Here is a 19928-nt window from a genome sequence, read left to right as displayed (position 1 = left end):
CTATATAAGTTAGCACATATGTTGCTTGCTTCATCTTATGTCACAGAAAAGTAGGCCTATGGTGGGTCTATTTAGTTTAAGCCCTAGCAAAAAATAAATGAACAAGTTAACAGGTTTTCATGATTCAACGTGTGGGTATAGCTCTGAATCCGTAGCTCTAATGCGTTGAAACACATTAGAGCTATGGACCAGAGCTAGTGTGGTTATTATAGTGTTTAATGTATAATTTAATCGGTTGACTACGACTCAAAGTTGAGCTTTTTAGCCATTTTCACTCATTTTGAAACAGGGTTGAAAAGTGGTTAATTAATTCATAATGTACCTTCCTAGAAATGTAGATGCATGTCTTTGAAATGTAGTGCAGTGAAAGTCACAAGAATAAAAAAATACAAATACTCAGGTAAAGTACACGGTCAAAAGAATTGACATACTGTAATATTCAAGTTGCACCTACTATTGCCCACCACTGAATTTAATTAATTACACTTTGTGGGGCGATAACGAAATAGATATTTGACAGATGCATTGATAGAAAATAAGAATAGCAGGAGCAAATGCTAAGGCACATTTTTAATGCTATGGTAATTGGTAAGGCACTTGAGCCATCCTTCATACAAAAATATGACTAAGAATTCATGTTATTAATCTAACCCCCCACAGCAGGGCATGATTTCTGGGCTACCACCTACTGTACAGATCATGCCACTGCAACTTGAGTCCAACTTGAGGGTAAATTGGTCCTTTCCCAGATAAACCAGCAATCCAGGAAAATACTACACAACACAATACTTCCAAATAACCTTGTTCTTTAGTCTTTATTGACGTTATTTTGACAAAAAGAAACAAACCGTAACAAAAACAGTATTGTGACCTGAAAGAGCCCGTCGATCCTCAGATCCCGTAGGGTTTTATTTATATTTATATGTCAGTATGGAATGTGTGCTCAGTAAGGCAGACATGTTTGTTCGGTTAAGAGCAAGTTATAAGAGCAGTGTCCAAAATCACTCGCTATTATATTCCACTATAGTGAGTTTGCCATTTTGTAGTGCTGTCCAAATATCGGATCTGTCAAATCTAGCCTGGATCAGATCTGTGACACATCCAGATTGGAATCTGATTTGTTTAAAACAAGTCATATGCAAGTCACATGGAATCCAATTTAGATCAGTTTATTACATTCAGACTGAGACAGATCGCCTGAAACCACCTCTGAATGTGGTTCAAGTCACATTGGAAAAAAAGATCCCATTTGACTTGTATGAGACCTGTCTGCATTTAGACTAATACCCATTTTGGGCAGGAACCCCTAGCATTATGTTATGCTCTAGCTATTGAAAAATAGCAGATCTACAAGCTCATAGCATGGCTACGAGCTTGTAGGTCTGCTATTTTTGAAAAATCAAAGAACGACTGACATAGAAACATAGCTTTTTAGAATCTGATCTCAGGTCAAAATGGGTTAAACAAATCAGATTCGAGGTCAGAAACATGGTCCTCTCTGGGGTTCTATCACAGGTTACAGACAATGTCAGAAAGAGAAGGATGAAGGCCTATTCATACTCCAGTTTTAGGTAATAAGGTGACCACTGAAACGGTGGTTTGTCAGTGACGTCATGTTGTAGTTTTTCAGTCGTCACCTTATCGCGTAGAACTGGAGTATGAACAGGCCTCAAGGCTCGGAAGCAGGGCACTGCGTCAGGCACCCAGAACTAGTGGCGAGCACTGTGGGTGTGGGAGCCAACCCAGGGCAAGGTCAGGAAAGGCGAGACGCGCACCACATATCCTATGTAGATGCACTGCGGCGTGACAGATTAGCCAACACCACCGAGACCCTGATGTTAGATAAGAGTGTGTGGAGGGCATCGAATCAGGAGTCCCGCGGTGGCGTTTGCCAACTGTACTCTCGCATCACAACATAATGGTCACCCATGTGGTGTTTTTTTCCATAATACTCCCTAAAATATAGGGAAGTACATTATATAATATGGTTACACACTGGCACTCACAAATCACCGCTGCTCCGACGACTGACTTCCATTCATCGTCATAGCAGTGTTTCCCCCACTTGGCAGACATTCCGACAGTTATACGATGCTATTTTGAAGAACGTTTTGAAATAGGGGGTTCATCGGAATGCCAAACCATTCCCATATAACATAGGACACTATATTATAACTATATTTTACTGAGCAGGGAGTAGTGAATTATTTCAGACAGAGGCCATGTATCAGCAGTTGCTTCACCACAACAGTTTAGGGAAAAAAAGAATCACGCATTTTAAATGACCCAATGTTTTTTGGTTATTTGGAACTGCTACAGTTAAAAAAGGAACAATTCAAACCAACCAACTGACACCGAAATACAGTACCCATCCAACAAACGGAACATAATCTGTGCCTGCTCAAAACAAAATGACAAAACAAAGTCCCTCAATCAACCAGGCTCCTGTCTGGTTCATCCAATTACCTTGCCAGCTCCTATAAACCCATGAGCAATAACGTGTGCAATACCGCCATACAACGAAGTTTAAATCAGGCTTTAAGGACTCAGGACTACAATCCAGCTTAGCTGGATACATAAAATGCGCAGGGCTAGTATAGACACACGGGCGCCTACAAATTCACGCCCACAAATGAAACAGCACCACCAATTTTAAATCAAAACATGTGTTTTAGACGTTGTTGTATAATTAACTTGGCTGAATGTAGTAGGGGAAATAACCCAACTAAATGGAGGGACATATTGACATTTTCAACTGAATTCTCCAGGTTAGTATTAATAATTAAGTCTTGCCAAGATGCTGTTGGGATAATTTTACAAAAATAAATAGCCCATTATAAAACAAAACATGTAGCCGGTTATTGAAAACCTCAAGAGGGACGTATATACCATGCGGCCACTTTAGTTTTCCGCTATGCTAGTACATTGTGGGTTGTATATTGAGGTGGCAGGTATGTGACATTAAAAAAGGACAAATCAAAACATAATGGGACACTATTAGAACACAAACAAAAAAAGAAATGGCTAGAGCCTCAGTAATCAACCAGTGACATTACGGTATATTTTATGATGCCTCTCACAGGGATTGCATTGACAGCTATACAGTACACCGTTCTAACGGACCAGAAGTGGTGGCGGGCGCTGTCTCGTTTGTGGGGCGTGAATGTGTAGGAGGCGCCCCTTGTGTCTCTATGTCCACATCAATCACCACTAAGTGCCTGTAAAAACGTGTGTGCGTTATGCACGTTTTGGACCATCTTCACAGGCCAATGGTGTAGGAGCGCCCCGCCGGGTTGTGGATGGCGGAGCAGGAGGGCTCGGTCACGGCCCACTCGTACCACACCTTCTTCCCGTTGTTGCAGCGCCAGAACCGCACCGTGATGTCATCGTCCTGTGACACGGGGATGGGTTGCTGTCGAGGAGTGGCAAAGACGGGTGTGTCAATGAATGTGATTTACAGAAGTGTTACGAGTACAATAAAGCTATGTACATCCACTCACTAAATGATGGCTGGAACAACAGAAATGTCGGCACACTGGAAGTGCGGATTTAATTCATTTTCTATAGGTTCCAGTCGAGTAAGAGTCTTTATTAATAAAGATAGTGCTCCGCAGCAGCAGTCATATCAGACAGACAAACGCATTTCGGCACGCAGGCCTTCGTCATTGTCAAAATTAATTTTGACACTCTTACTCGACTGGAAGTGTGGATTTAAATGTTCTTTTGGAATCTGCACCCAGCACACGCCTGCAACTATATAAAACTGTCTGAGTAGAGCGGGCCTTTTCCCCTGAAGAGGCACACTGGAACCTTAACACGAAATCTGTTATATCTGATGTGCAAAGAAAAATATATATAAAGCTTTATAAAGATCTACTGTACATTTACAGGAAAACGGTAAAAACTTACTTTGAGGGGGAACAGAATTGGGAACCAGGAGAACATTCCAGGTGAATGTGTATCCGGCTTGATACCTGTGAAAAAATTACCTTCAAATTAAATTATAGACATCACTGTTCAGACGCAATCAAAAGCAAGAGACCACCACCATTTATCTTGCGGATACCACTTACCCCTTGTCCCTGAATTTTATTTGCCATTTATTGAAAAGAATATATATTTATCGACACGTTGTGAGCTTGTCGATCGGCTATTTGAACTATTTTAAAAAGTTTTTCAAAATGGTAAAAAAAAAAAAAGGCAAATAAGGGACAAGGGGTAAGGGGTGTTGCGAGACATTAGCCCCACATCTGCTGGTTCTTGGACTGACTTACTGAGCATAACGTCTTTGTAGAGCGTGGTCTCAAAGTAGCCCGCGAAGCCATGGAGAACAGAGTTGCATTTCACCGAGTATCTGAGGCACTGGTAGCGGTTATTGTTCATATCTGAGAGAAAAATAATGACAGAACACAAGAAAGTGTATTAATATTTTGTGCTGAGGTGTGTGTGTGTGGTTTCTTCCTTTAGGACAGTGGTTCCCAAAGTCCGGGGAGAGAGTTCTAGGGGCTCCCCAGCTTAAATGATAATTAGGAACCAAATGGACCCGTATGGGTCTGTAACTTGCAGAGAGTGTAAAAATGGAACAAACAATTAACATTGATTTTACAACATAAATCAGGGTCCCAGAGATAGAAATGCCATTAAATGGGGGTCTGTAGACTAATATGCATGTCAAACTGGGGGTGTGGGGGGGTCCTTGAAATTAAACAGGTTGAGAATCACTGCTAGAGCCTTAAAAATCATCTCTGGTCCCTGGCATATATTTCTTCAAATGGGGGTCCGCGGGATAATTAGTGTCAATTTGGGGGTCCTTGACATGAAAATGTTTGGGAACCTCTGCTGGTGTTTTAAGTAGGGATGCACCGAAAATTCGGCCACCGAAAATATTCGGCCGAAAATGGCTAAAAATGTATTTTCGGCCTATTCGGTTTCAGCTCAAATAGGCCGAAAATAAATCACCGAATAGTCAAAACACCGGGTCGGTATAAACACAACACGCGATTGTCTTGAACGTAACCAGAGCGCTCCGCATCTACCTCTCTCTCTCTCTCCCAACTTCAGTCTCCCCCCCCCCCCCCCCACACACACACACACACACAGCGTCAAGTTGCTCTGTGCTGTGGCTGCGATGCGCTCCGCGAAATCTGCGAGCTCATCAACAGGTCCCAAAACATGGTATTTGTGAGCACCGCCACTGTCTATTCTTTTGTCGTATGACAAAAAATGCTCCCCAATGTCTGAATCTGTGAGTTTGCATGCAGGCTACGACGAACACTAGCAGTAGCTTGCTCGTTAGCTCCTCAAATTTGTTCCACCTGTGTGTAATCTCAGCAGCGCATTGAAGTGGGCACAGGCAGGGCAAAAGCAGAAGCAGAACGTCCGTGAACGTTTTGCTTAACAATGATCAGTTGTTCAGTGCTGTTTAACTTTGGCAATATGTGATACTAGAGCCTAGAGAACATGCTAATATATGGCTGCTAAATAAGAACGTTTTCCCCTATCAGCTAGCATGCTAGTGTGTGTGTGTGTGTGTGTGTGCGTGCCCGCCCGCCCACACACTGTGTAGGACAGTGGTTCTCATAGTGGGAGTTCCAGCTAAATTATAGATAGTTAGGAAGTAAACCAAGTGGGGCCGGTCTGTAACAGAGTGCAAAAATGGAACCAAATACACTCAAAATTTACATTGATTTAGAATAATTTAGAATAGAAATAAAAATAAATTGGGGTCCCAGAGATAGAAATGGGAAGAAAGACAGTCAGCTATACACAGTCAACATTACAGATTACAGTATCATTACAAGTACAAGGAATGGCAATGAAATCAAATTGTATTAAAAAGGGGGTAAAATATTAATTTTGAAGGAGTATTCATTTTTATTGTCTTTATTGTTAGTTACAACATGCCTACAATAACTTGAAGCATTTTTTTTAAAGGTAATTGCAAAAAAGGTGCCATAATCCGATTAATCGTTTAAATAATCACCCGATGAATCGATTATGAAAATCCATAATCATGTCTTTTGCCATAATCAGGTAGCTTTACAACAAAGCTGTATTCGGCTATTCGGTATTCGGTTTTCGGCCAACTGTTTCCTATATTCGGTATTCGGTTTCGGCCAAGAATTTCCCTTTCGGTGCATCCCTAGTTTTAAGCATTATGTTATACTTTAGCTATTGAAAAATAAGGCTGCAACTAACGATTAATTTCATAATCGATTCATCGGCCGATTATTTAAACGATGAATCGATTAATCGGATTATGGCACCTTTTTGCAATTACTTAAACAAATTAGCTTCAAATTATTTTAGGCATGTTGTAACTAACAATAAAGACAATAAAAATGAATACTCATTCAAAATTAATATTTTACCCCCTTTTTTATCCAATTTGATTTCATTGCCATTCCTACTTGTAATGATACTGTAATCTGTAATGTTGACTGTGTATAGCTGACTGTCTCTTTCCATTTCCATCTCTGGGACCCCAATTTTTATTTTTTTATTTCTATGGTAAAATCAATTTTGAGAGTCCATTTGGTTCCATTTTTGCACTCTCTGTTACAGACCCTTTAGGGTCCACTTGGTTTACTTCCTAACTATCTATAATGTAGCTGGAACTCCCACTATGAGAACCACTGTCCTACACAGTCTGTGTGGACACGCACGCACGCACACACACACACACACACACACACACACACACACACACACACACACACACACACACACACACACAGTTACAAGTAGCATGCTAGCTGATAGGGGAAACCGTTCTTATTTAGCTGCCATATTGGCATGTTCTCTAGGGTCTAGGCTCTAGTATCACATATTGCCAAAGTTAAACAGCACTGAATAAACCATTGTTAAGCAAAAACGTTCACGGAGATTTTTGCCCTGTGCCCACTTCAATGCGCTGCTGTGATTACACAGGTGGAACAAATGAGGAGCTAACGATCGTTAGCAAGCTACACTGCTAGTGCTCGTAGCCAGCCTGCAAGCTCACAGATTCAGACATTGTGGAGCATTTTTTGTCACAAGACAAACAAATATGGACAGTGGCCGTGCTCACAAATGCCATGTTTTGGGACCTGTTTGGGGCGTTTTGCAACCGGTTGATGAGTTTGCAGATCAGCAGATCATCGCAGCCACAGAGCCACTTGGCTCAAGTTGGCTGACGCTCTCTCCCTCTGTGTGTGTGTGTGTGTGTGTGTGGGGGGGGGGGGGGGGAGAGAGAGGGGTATAGTAGATGCGGAGCGGAGCGCTCTGGTCACGTTCAAGACAATCTTGTGTTGTGTTTATACCGACCCGTTGCATATTGTTCGTTCAGCCTAGTGCCGTTACTGAACGGTAAAAAGAAAGCAGTTTTACGTTACATTTTAATGTTGGAAAACACCCGCGATAATAATCGATAAGATAATTAGTTGGCAACGAATTTAATTATCGATTTTTATCGATTTAATCGATTCGTTGTTGCAGCCTTATTGAAAAATAGCGCTCGTCTACCTGTGGTGGGGTGGTGGAAGGTGAAGCAGGCCTTGGGCTCGGCCAGCTGGTGGAAGTTGTGCAGGCGCACGACATACGGCGTCTCGAAGTGGCACTCGGGGTCCTTGTCGCGCTCGCGACAGCCTCGCACCTCGTTGTACAGCTTGGAGGAGGACAGCGGCGCCAGGAAGGACGTGTAGGAGCAGGGGATGCTCACGCCGTCGGCTGAGGAGGAGCGGAGACATGAGGACGTAAAGAAAGGGGAAACACTGGCATGGAGTGACGGAATGAGGCAAAAAGAAGCCTCAAAACAACACATTTGGTGCAGGCATTTGGGCGTTAGGGTGTGCGTGCGGATACACACATGGCACCAAAGCATGCTATTTGTTCACGCTTTCTGGCGCCTAAATGTTTGCTCTGAATGGATTGTTTTTTATGACATGTATGTAATGCTCTATTAAAGAATGTAGAATTGTTATTTTGAATAAACATTTGCCCGTTATCTCTCCTACGGTACCACATCAACACAGCATGGAATTGTGGGCAAAAACGGATAACAAAATGTTCTTTAGTTTTGGGTCAGAGGCGCTAAATGTCATCAAATAGTGGTCCGTGGCTCAAATGCTGAATAAATAATGGACCTTGATATGAAAAAGGTTGAAACCCACTGCACTAGTTGGCAAATGTCATTACGTTTGGAGGAGTATGGGCAAAGAGGAGTTACTGCAAAACACAACACTCTGAATTACCCTTCAGAAAGTGCTGCGCTCCATCCAGACACTCGGGGGACAGCTCGTTGTCGCCGAACGAGCCGAGCAGCTCGCTGACAATTATGTCTGCTTTCTCGGGCGCCGTCCACTCCCGCATGTCACATGACACCACCGTCACCTGATCGCCCCACTCCTCGAAACGCCAGTTCTCCAACCTGACAGGGTGACAATGAATGAACTCTCAGATCATCAACGCTGAGGCCATACACGGTCACAGATCGTTATCTCCACCGGTCTCATTCCGAGGCTCATCTGTGTCACATGGGGAGATCACCGAGGGCGGTGCAAACCCAGTATTGATGGATGGGAATGAGTCGCTGCTCCCGTTTCAGAACCTGGAATGACCCGTTATAGCCCAACCTGAGGCTCACACCAGTGTTGTTTTCGTCGACACGTTTTTCCACTGACAAAAACTAAATGGAAACTAAATGAAAACTAAGCTGTGATGACTAAGACTAAATATACTGACAATTTAGTGAACAAATAAAAACTAGACTAAAATGTTAGGAAGGCACTAGTGGACAAGAGATCCAGTATAAGTCATTTTACATTTGGTTGCATGCTGAAAATAGCTGATCTACAAGCTCACAACGCGTCGCAGCACGACACGTTGTGAGCTTGTAGATCAGCTATTTTCAGCAAGTGTAAAATCAGCCATTATGACGGCATCAAGGCCCGCCAAAACACATTTTAGTCGACTAAATCAACTGTAAATTTAGTCGACTAAAATCTCATGACATTTAGTCGACTAAAACTAAACTAACACTGACACATTCCAGGTGACTAAGTGAAAACTATTCAAGAGACCATGACTAAAACTAAAATTGAAATTTGCTGCCAAAAACAACACTGGCTCACACTAGGAAATTGCTAAATGGTATTCCTGTTGGTACTGTACTGTACAGTACATCCATAGAACTTGCATATCAACGCTTTTTTATGCAGAAACCTTGTAATTGTTAACTTATTTTTGTACCATAAAGGACAGACTAGGTGTCCCTGTCATTTTGTAGGTAAAAAATAACATTTTGACACACAAGGACAGACTAGGTGTCCCTGTCATTTTGTAGGTAAAAAATAACATTTTGACACACAAGGACAGACTAGGTGTCCCTGTCATTTTGTAGGTAAAAAGTAACATTTTGACACACAAGGACAGACTAGGTGTCCCTGTCATTTTGTAGGTAAAAAATAACATTTTGACACACAAGGACAGACTAGGTGTCCCTGTCATGTTGTAGGTCAAGACACAAGACACCCATCTGCGAGGGGAAGCGAAGGCATTTGGAGTCTTCGCTCCTGGTTTTACACGCCGGTGTGATTCCAAACTCACGTGACCACAGCGTTGGGGTTCTTCTCCACAGCGTAGACCCGTAGCTTCCTGTCTGCCTGTCTAGCAGCTCGCAGAGACGCATTAACCAGGGGACCCCTGCCCGCTCCGAGCACCATCAACACCCTGTGGCCAAGAGACAACATCATTATCATCATTATGCATTGATGCAGGTTTTATGGGCCGGCTCACAACATGTGTTGCAAGGTCAGAATGATTTGTTTGTATTCAAAGTTTCTTTATTAAAATGTTCAACTCACATAGGAGTCAAATAAAGATAACATACAAAAATGAGCATTTAACCCTAACACAGAGTTCCCACTCCGAAACAGCCACAACCCTGGTATCTCGTACCATTAACAAAGATAAATTAAAATAGAAGGCAAATATACATATTCTAATATATATATATATATATATATAAGGGATAAAGAAAAGAAAAAGGAAGGATTTTGACACAGAATTTTACTTTGCTTTGATCTATTCCATTACGAAAAGAAATAGAAAAGAAAGATGCTATTGAAATTGAGTTGGGGTTAAATTGGAAGGACAGGGAGCCGCTACTCACTGTGTATTGGTTTCTTTCTGCTCCTCTGGTACTCTATCTAGGAGACATTTATAGACGGCCTGTAGATGGAAAAACATCAGTCAACGTCAACAGCGATGGATTAGAATGACTGTCTTATTCATTACAATGAGCTTTAACACTTTCCTTGCGGAACCGGCTAAACCCAACTTTTTCCCCCGTTGTCTTGTCCTGCTAAACATGCTAAAACCTTTTTTTTCCTGTACAGTATGTAAATCACTTTGTTATTTTCTGTTTCTGATATTAGTTACTGTTTCTAGATATATCGTTACCTGTTGGTACTGCGAGTATTTAATGGGGTCCTTCTCAAATACTTCATACGTTTGGGACTCCAGGTTGTCCATGAGGGGCTAATGGGGGAGGAGAGACAATTTCAGACAAACAAAACATGTTTTTACATTACAATCGGATTTACAGAGATACACACACACACACACACACACACAGAGACAGGTTGGGCGATATGCCATTTTCTTCCTATCGCCCATCGTCTGCCCCAAAATCGCCATTGGACAATATACAGTATGCGTGTTTTAAAAGAAATGTGAGAACAGCTCACTGCTGGTCACAGGCCGGGAAAAAAGGTCTACAAGCTCTCAGCTTGTAGACCTGCCTGTATTTGCAGCACCGTTCGCTACGCTTTGAGAGCTTGTAGATCTGCCTGTTTTTGCAGCACCGTTCGCTACGCGTTGAGAGCTTGTAGATCTGCCCGTTTTTGCAGCACCAGTGTTTGCTAGGCCAAATTGAGATCGCATTTAGCTCACACTTTATTTTGCTGTACAGGTTTAATTGGGCTACATTTGTAGATTTGCAAAATAAAATATAAAATCTGAGAAATGGCCCAATAAAAATAAAATCGGCCAATCCACGATTGCCGATATATTCGTATCGTCACCCAACCTTAACACACACACCTGGAGTGGGGACTGCAGGTAGTCCTCATAGCCTTTGGCAAAGAGCTCGTATGCATTAGGTGCGGGCCGGTTCTGGTTGAGGTATTCCAAGTACTGGAGATAGGAACGGAAGTCCTTCTCACTGTGCCGACTGGTCCCTGTGAAGATGAACTGGGCCTCCAGCTAGGAGACCAAGACAGTTACAATTTAAATCTTAGAAAAATAACAGGGTTTTTTTCTGCATTTAATCTAAGCATCTGTGATGAAAGATGGCGTTGAGTCCTACTACTTTGTCTTTGTTCTATACCTTGAAAAGACGGAAGATGATTCGCTGATGGGCTTTCGAAAGAACGGGGAACCCCTTCTTATTGGTGAGAAAGAGGCTTGTAGGAAGAATGGCAGCTTTGATTGGCTCCCCAAGCCACTTGTCAATCACAGAGTCGCAAGGGATATCGGCCGCGACATCGATAGCTTTGGGAACAAGAGAGAAAAAAATACTAATAATCGTGCACCACGCAGTGGCCAAATGACTGAGAAAACTCAGAAAAGCACCATTGTGTTCACTCACCAAGACAGATCCTCTTGTTGTAGTCACACAGTGTTCTGAATGAGTGCCACCTAAGTAGAGGACAAGAGAGGGAAAGGGCAACAAGCTGACAGGTGAAAAAGGGCATCAAAAGTCCTCAAGAAAAATCAAAGGACAAGATTTGTTTATTTTGTCAACAAATGCACTCTCAAGCCCTCATTAACTGTGCTTGCACCTCGTGGCTATCCAACATCTCAATGTCAATTCAAACTAAGCTTCAGACCTACCAAAACAAACTGATTCAACTACTTCTCGCCTCAAGCGTAAAAGCCCATGACGTCCCACCTACTGTAATTCCAACATTTTGTTAGTCTGGGATGGCTCATGGTAGGAGACACGGTTAAGGAAATAAAAATGGGATTGGTATTTAAGATAGTCAAAGGGACAGTGCCTGCCCTCATATCCGATCTAACTAGTAACTACTTCTCCAAAGTGACTGACACCCACAATACAATACCAGTAAGACGCCTTATAGGCCAGAGCGACCGTAGGGCTGAGCCACTCTCCTGGAATAATGTCGCTTAAATATAGAAGATGGGAAAATTCTCCAAAATGTGGAATGCCCCGACACCATCCATTAAAAGATGTGAACCACTGGTTTCTTTCACAAACTGGCCTGACAAATCATCATCAGGAGACCACAAGGGGAGGTAAATGCTGTCATTCTCTGACACCGTTTTTCCTTTTTCTCCTTTGTGTTTAGCATTAGGTTGACGACATGTATCATTGTGTGATTTGTTCTGCTATGTTGATGAATTGAATACATACTGTAGGCCTTTAAAGTGTTTGTATTATCCTTTGGACTTAATGTATGGCTGCACCACATGCGGTTTACATAAATTCTGACTAGTAAAGTATTCAATCAAAAAGGAAATGAACGGCAACCTTGGTTATGTTCAGTCAGCTCATGGATGCAGGGCAGGCTGGAGTTACACTTACCAGCCCCAGGTCTTCTCATCCACGTTCCTGTCCTCGGTGCAGACGGTCGGCTCATTCTCTATCACATCTTCTCGCATGTCCTCTGGGGACATCAATGGGACGCGGATCCAAAACTGACCAGGAAGAAAACAAAAACTGTGATGGCCATTTCTCCTTCGATGCATTTTCATAGTTTTGTGCCAGTTAGAAAGCCCTTCAGCCACTGTCCTTTAAGCGCAGTATTTATATATAGTAAGAGCAATCTGGTTTAGTGGGTTTACATACATTGTGGGTTTGATGTTAATAATACCGTCAGTGCATACATTGTATGTGTGGTGTCCGGTCTGGATGTGATTGAGCAACACGCGGGCTAAGTTGGCATTATTGGGTCCCTTCAGTGGGACCATGAAGGCCGGCAGACCCAGGTAGGCAGAGAAGTTCAGCTCCTGCACCAAGGCCTAGGTAGGAGGGAAAATAAGGCATTGTGGAAGAATGGAGATCCGGTTGGACTGGAGGTATACAAGATACAGTAGCGTGTACTGGAAATATGTTGTTGATCGGTCCAGTGGTTTGCAAGATTTGACAAACACACACAGAAACACATAGATGGCTAGCTTCCTGCAAAGCATGCCATTTACATTTTAAAGTATTTTTTCCCCTAAATAATAGATAATATACAATATGAGATAGACATCGCATTTTAATAACAAGCAAGAGTAAAACAGTATTTAACTTACAGCCTCAGAGTTCCTGCGTTCTGTCAAGATTTCAGAGTCTGTTTCAATCCATGGAGAAAGCTTTCCAACAATGAGTGTATTCCAATCTAGGTGAGACACACAATGCATAATTATTACTAGTGATGCACCGAATATTCGTCCGCAGAAAATATTTGTCAGAAAATGGCTAAAAATGCATTTTCGGCCCATTCGGTTTCGGCCCTAATAGGCAGAAAATGTATCACCGAATAGTATATGCAATTGATGCATTCAAAAGAGCTGAAAAAATGTATTATGGACCCATAATAGTGATTATTATTTAAGTAAAGTTTTGCCATAACCATTTATTTTGCCATAAATCAGGTAGCTTTTAGGTACGGCCATGACAGCAATGGTAGGAAAAAAGATATATAATATTAATCATATTCGGATATTCGGCCAACTGTTTCCTATATTCGGACGGTATTCGGTTTCGGCCAAGAATTTCCTCTTCGGTGCATCCCTAATTATTACACAAGATAATGCAGCAATATTTTACTGCAACTTTTGTCTTATCACTGCGAGAGCCACATTATGTCACACGTACTGTACATGTCCTTGTATTGACATGGATCCTTGTTCTCCATTGTGTTCAACAAGATGTGAAAGATGCTCATCAGCAATGAATATATATAGCCTAATATAACCCATAAGATCAAGCATGCGGGAAGGCAATAGTCCTGGAAAGAACAAAACCATCCTAAACTATTTGGTATCAGGTACGGTCGCCCCTAAATCATCTCGCCCCTCAATTTTTCCACACCAACTGCTCGGTCCGACGGTTCTTGTATTCTTTATTTAGTTTTACAGAGAATAAGGTTAGAAATAAGCTTAGGGTTAGGCATCGTTTTACTGAGTTTAAGGTTAGGAATAAGGTTAGGTTTAACCGCTTAAGCATCATTTACTTCGGTTACTTTAGGAATACCAGGCCGCACAGTTCCGCCGGCTGTACGCCCGGGGAGAGTTGGTAAAGGGGCGACTCGTCTGGTATTCTAGTAGTATTCTAGTAGTCTGATATGCGAGGCATCCTGTTAGGTGGCACCCATAAGGTCTGATATGCGAGGCATCCTGTTAGGTGGCACCCATAAGGTCTGATATGCGAGGCATCCCGTTAGGTGGCACCCATAAGGTCTGATATGCGAGGCATCCTGTTAGGTGGCACCCATAAGGTCCGCCTGGCATGCCGACAGTAAGGCTAGCAGTGTACATCGTGAGGTCAACCTTGCGCATCATCATGCCACGTTCCTACGTATGTCGCGCATCATCATATCTTAGGGTCTGTTTCTATGACCCAGCCTACACACACACTACCTGCCTGTCAGAGCCAGACCGAGGTTCCATTTAGAGATCACAACACTTTGTCCGCTTACCTCTCCCACATAACAGCAGGTCCGAACGGGTCTGTGCGCCAGGTCTGGATTTAGCAGGGTCCAGTTCATATTCTCTCTTGAACCTCGGGTGGAACAAGGGCATGCACAGGAAGTCGAATCTGCTGAACCAGGAAAAATAATTAAGACTTGTTTACAGTTCAGGGTCCTCCATTTTCAATTCATCAAGACATAGGCCTACAATATACACAAAACAGAAATAAAACTAATCAAATATTTGATTAGGAGGGGGGGAATACATGATGATACATGAGCCACAGCAAGATCTTTACTTATGAAACCATATACCGGTATGTCTTATGATGAACTTTCTTAGGTCATTATTTACAACAAAGTACCAATGTAAACAAAAAGTCTGTGCATGGCTGGTTACAGTATGTGTTCGGTCCTATAATAATAATAATAATAATAATAATAACGGGACCAGAAAGGTGAGGACTCAGGGGGAAAGAAAGACCCAGAGAGAGAGTACAAACAATCAAACATGTAGCATCAAACATTAATTTGTGATTGTGCACGTGCCATTCATTATACCGGCGGCTAGCCTTCTTAGCACGTGCAGAGATTAGATTATGACAGCAAAAACACCCCCGCTGCTAGACCCCATGCCACGAGTCTAAAAACATCTGCACACAAACAACCTCTCCTCCTCCTCACCCGAGTTTAGCGACTGCGGATAAAGTGTCGGCCACCTCCGGCACACAGTTGAGATCTCTCCCGCAGGACACCTTGCCGCCTGTGCTGCCCGACGCCATGACGGTTATCACAGAGAGACGAGAGATCAGTGAATGAAAGGAAAACGGATATCCAACTCAACTCGTGGCTGCCAGCCTGCCTGGTATTGAAACTGACGCCATCTTGGCTCCGCACGGACCCTTTCTGATTGGCTCGCAGGGCGCCGTGGAGCCGAAATGGGCTCGTGTGTACAGTTGAGATCGCGATACTGCCACTAGGCAGGCAGGCAGGCAGTGTATTAGAGTTACAGATTTGTCCCAAACCACAATGGCATGGTTTTATGAATTCGTTTAGTTTTTCTTATTCAATTTATGTATACTATGAAACGACTCCACAGTAATCCAAAGAACACCTGATGATAAGATTTCTAAAATTCTCAGAATTATTCACACAAAACAATAAAACTAAAACATAGCCTATTTTGTGAAATTGTAGGTGTCACATTTTAAGAAGCTGATTCTGAAGAATTCTGGGCTGGCCTCTGCATGTTTGAAGATGGCATGCCATCGCCATATCATGTAATCAGGATTATTATGTAGAAAGTGTATATTTGTACGTCTCTAAATGTTTGGATGTTGATAGCTCAGCTGCTGTCAGTGACCATGAAGCTGTTATACAAACGTGTGAGCCTGTCTGTCTCTCCTCACCTCGGCCCGAATATAATCTATGTACACGTGCAGCGATGGATGGCAATGGATAATGCACGGCTTGAGTTACCGTGGATATGCACGGCTTGGGATATCCGTGGATATGCAAGGCAGGAACATGGCAAACCTTTATTGTGTGCGTGTGCGTGCACATGTGCGTGTGCATGCGTGTGCGTGTGTGTGTGTGTGTGTGTGTGTGTGTGTGTGTGTGTGTGTGTGTGTGTGTGTGTGTGTGTGTGTGTGTGTGAGGGGGGGGTCGGGGGTTAGAAAAGCTGAATAGAAGACTGGCCAAATAACATTTCTTTACAGGATCTTCTCACTGGTCAAATAGACAATTCTTTGCAGACCTATTATATACTATTATATACCATAATAACCCATGTCAAAATCACAAACAAAATAACACCAGAGGGAGTTCCACAAACCATGTTCAACGGTTGAACATGGTTTGTGGAATGAATTTAACCCCTTGTTTGAGCCGGATCTGGGTTGAAGTCACTTCAACCCAGATCCGGCTCAAACAAGGGGTTAAATTCATTTAGCTCCTATGCCACTAAAATGTGGAACGCCCTACCAACAGGGTAAGAACATTAAGAAATGTGAATCTCTATAGGTCTCAAAGAGCACTTATACAGGCGGCTGCAGTTCGAAACTGGCCCTGTAAAAAAAAGTTAAAGCCCTCCCGGACCCCCCCCCCCTCTTTATTTCTAGTACTATCCACACTTTTCCTGGGCTGTGTGTGCTCCAGTTCCTGTCGATTTGATCCAATGAAAGCCAATGAAACTGGTCAGATGACCAATGATATCCAATGAAATCAACAGGAACTGGAGCACACACAGCCCAGGAAAAGTGTGGATACATGTTTTCCTCCTCTTCTTCTTCTTCTTCTTCTTCTCTGAGTTTTATGGCGGATCGCAACCAACATAAAGGTGCATACCGCCACCTACTGTACAAGAGTATGTAACATCATGTCAATTTCCTATTGCTATTTATATCCTACTACTCAGGTTTGTAGTATATAAAAATGTAAACAGTGCCTTCCTCACCATAGCTACACCCTTTCCCTCTGTTCCAAGGATCCCTGACAAATCCCATTCCCGTCCTGCATCATTTACTTTGTCCTTCAGTTGTGCTCTTTCCTCTATATATCTATCACAGTTCATTAAAACATGCTCAACATTCTCTGTTTCCCCACAACTTCCACATTTATTGCTCTCTGCCTTACCCATGGTAAAAAGAGTGCTGTTTAACCCTGTGTGGCCCACCCTTAGCCTTGTAATGAATTTTTCTTCACTTCTATTCTTTTCATTATACTCCTTCTCTGCCAGATTTCCATCCCTTTCTTTTTGACCATTGCTTTCCCTTCACCCTTTCCTAATAGCACTCGTAGTGCTACCTCCTGCTGGGTTGCCCTTTTGGCAAGCTTGTCCGCCCTCTCGTTCCCTGCCAGCCCCTTATGTGCTGGCACCCAACAAAACTGGATATCCAGGCCACCTCTGTGTAGTCCTAGTAAATACTGGTTAACTTTTCAGACTGTAGGCTCTTCAGCACTGCTAGTGAGTCTGTGCACACCACCACCCACTCTGGTCTAACCTCCTCCACCCATTGTAACCCAGTGATGATTGCCACCGCCTCTGCTGTGTACACTGATAAGTGGTCTGGTATCCTTTTTGCTATCTTGACATTAAACTCCGGTATAAACACTACTATTCCCACCCTGTGCTGCTCGTACATGTTTTCCTCTTTTTCTAACTGTGTAGCCTATGATGATTTAGTGTACATTTGTTAGCCTGACACTAAACCCGAATTTTCATTTCAGAACATGTTTTTTTTTTAATGTATTCAGGGCTGGATTAATGAATTGAACATGGATCCGAGGACCCCTTATGTAAACAAGTCTTAGTGCTTTATCCTCTTAGCAGATTTTTCAGCATTGACCTGTACTTTGCTTGAACTGTACTGTGCCCATTCTACAAACATGTTAATGCCTGTCACAATCTACCGAAACGACAGAGGGCGCTGTGTAGTTTTTCCAGCATGATTCAACGAATTGTACATATTAAACGGGCGGAAGCGTGTCATCAAGTTCATCATCATCGGCTCCGTCTTATGAGCAAATTTAAGACTTCCGCTCTGAGAGCTAGCAGATTTAAGACATCCGGTTGCCTTCAGAATAAAATAATATTTTAATTCGTTAATTAAATAACTATTACATTACACCTTTTGATTGATTGATTGAAATATTTATTAACAGTTTGTAGAATTTACAGTACATTTTAAGCACAAACTCAATACAAAGACTGTCAACTGTGAGTGGACGACCCAATTAAGCATTACACTTGTTTACAACAGGGTCCACATTGTTCAATTCATCAAAACATTTAAAGACATACAACCATTTAGAGACATACAAATAGACATTTCTATGTAGCTAAAGAACAGAACAGGAATTCATCATATGGGAAGCAAAAAAGGGAAAATATACAAGCACTGGGAAAATAAACAATATACAGTGAGGGAAATGGGGTGGGGGGTGGGGGGGATTCAGATTTTACAGAGGCCAGTTTCGAATTGCAGCCATCCGTAGGTGCCCTTTGAGAGCGGTTTTGAAGGAGTCAAGGGATTCACATGTCTTAATGACTGTTGGTAGGGCGTTCCACATTTTGGTGGCATAGGAGCGAAAAGAATTTAGTCCCTTGTTTGTGCCGAATCTGGGTTGTACATGGTTTGTTGCACTCCCTCTGGTGTTGTGGGTGTGGACTTCGTTTACATTAAGGAAGTATTTGGACAGGTACATGGGTATCTTGGTGGTGTATCGAATCTTGTGGACCAGACCCATTGCAAGATGCTGTACTCTGTCGACGACCCTAAGCCATCCCAGCCTGTCAAAGTGGGCAGGGGTGAGGTGGGTTCGGGGGGTGAGGCCAAGTAGGAGCCTGACCAGTTTGTTTTGGGAGGTCTGGAGCCTTGTTTTAAGGGCCTTTGAGGTGCTGTGGTACCAAGAGGTGGATGCATAGTCAAAGAAACCTTGTACGAGGGCTCCTGTTAAGGTCTTCAAGGTGTTTTTGCTGACCAGTGAGGAGATCCTGTAAAGGAATCTTGTTCTTTGATTTACTTTTTTGATTACGTTGGTGGCCATTTTATCACCGGAAAGATTAGCCTCCAGGATGGAACCTAGGTAGGTAATTTGATCTTTTCGTGTGATAATATTGTCACCCACTCTAACCAAGAAGCCATCTGCCTTGCTGAGTTTACTATTTGATCCGAAGAGGATGGATTCAGTTTTTCCCAGGTGTAAGGATAGTTTGTTATCAGCGAGCCAGGTGCAGATTCTACCGAGTTCAGAGCTGAGGGTCTTTTCAACCTGCAGTTTGTTCCTGTCCGAGACCAGCAGTGCTGAGTCATCTGCGAACAGGAACAAGTTGCAGTCACAAGCTGAAGTCATGTCGTTAACATAAATTAGGAACAGTAAAGGCCCTAGTATGCTTCCTTGTGGGACACCACAGCTCACTGGGAGGGGAGGGGACAGTGTTCCGTTCACCTCCACCATCTGTTCTCTCCCCTCCAGGTAGGATTGCATCCAGCTCACTGATGTGCTATCAAAACCAATAGCTTTAAGCTTGTTAACCAGTATGGAGTGGTTCACGGTGTCAAAAGCCTTTTGGAGGTCCAGCATGACCATGCCGCAGTATTTTCCAGCATCCACCTCGTGTTTGATGTGATCGCTCAAATAGAGGAGGCATGTGTCAGTGGAGTGGGATGTTCTGAAACCTCTCCCGCTTAGCGGAGAGTGGAGTGTGGTACAGGACATCTCCCCGAACGCGTGGGTATGTCCAGA

General features: G+C 42.9%; 1 protein-coding gene across 4 annotated transcripts; it reads right to left on the bottom strand.

Moving 5' to 3' along the window:
* Positions 1-796: 796 nt before the first annotated feature.
* On the bottom strand, positions 797-15525 carry prmt5 (protein arginine methyltransferase 5). Of its 4 annotated transcripts, none has more exons than XM_083782584.1 (16): positions 15366-15525; positions 14691-14812; positions 13303-13388; positions 12889-13023; positions 12587-12699; positions 11630-11679; positions 11369-11532; positions 11083-11244; positions 10441-10518; positions 10151-10209; positions 9586-9708; positions 8232-8407; positions 7504-7707; positions 4275-4385; positions 3910-3989; positions 797-3412 (listed from the first exon to the last, which is right to left on the bottom strand). In XM_083782584.1, the coding sequence occupies exons 1-16, from the start codon at positions 15461-15463 to the stop codon at positions 3260-3262; spliced, it is 1914 nt and encodes a 637-aa protein (XP_083638710.1). In that variant the 5' UTR covers positions 15464-15525; the 3' UTR covers positions 797-3259. The 4 variants fall into 4 exon arrangements, with proteins under 4 accessions (XP_083638710.1, XP_083638712.1, XP_083638711.1 ...); XM_083782586.1 differs by having other exon boundaries at positions 3910-3974; XM_083782585.1 differs by having other exon boundaries at positions 14691-14809.
* Between the last annotated feature and the right edge of the window lie 4403 nt (positions 15526-19928).

The sequence above is a fragment of the Protomyctophum parallelum genome (genome assembly GCF_964188405.1).
Source record: "Protomyctophum parallelum genome assembly, chromosome: 14".
NCBI lineage: Eukaryota > Metazoa > Chordata > Actinopteri > Myctophiformes > Myctophidae > Protomyctophum > Protomyctophum parallelum.
The sequence above is the reverse complement of the archived record's forward strand: the minus strand, read 5'-3'. Positions and strand labels throughout refer to the sequence as shown.

Excerpts from the sequence above, each read along its gene's own strand:
- prmt5 (XM_083782584.1), bottom strand. The coding sequence starts at position 15,463 with ATGGCGTCGGGCAGCACAGGCGGCAAGGTGTCCTGCGGGAGAGATCTC. Across the intron at positions 11,680-12,586 it reads GATGAGAAGACCTGGGGCTG|GTGGCACTCATTCAGAACAC; the intron begins GTAAGTGTAACT and ends TCCTCTACTTAG. Across the intron at positions 3,990-4,274 it reads CTACAAAGACGTTATGCTCA|GTAATTTTTTCACAGGTATC; the intron begins GTAAGTCAGTCC and ends TTTAATTTGAAG.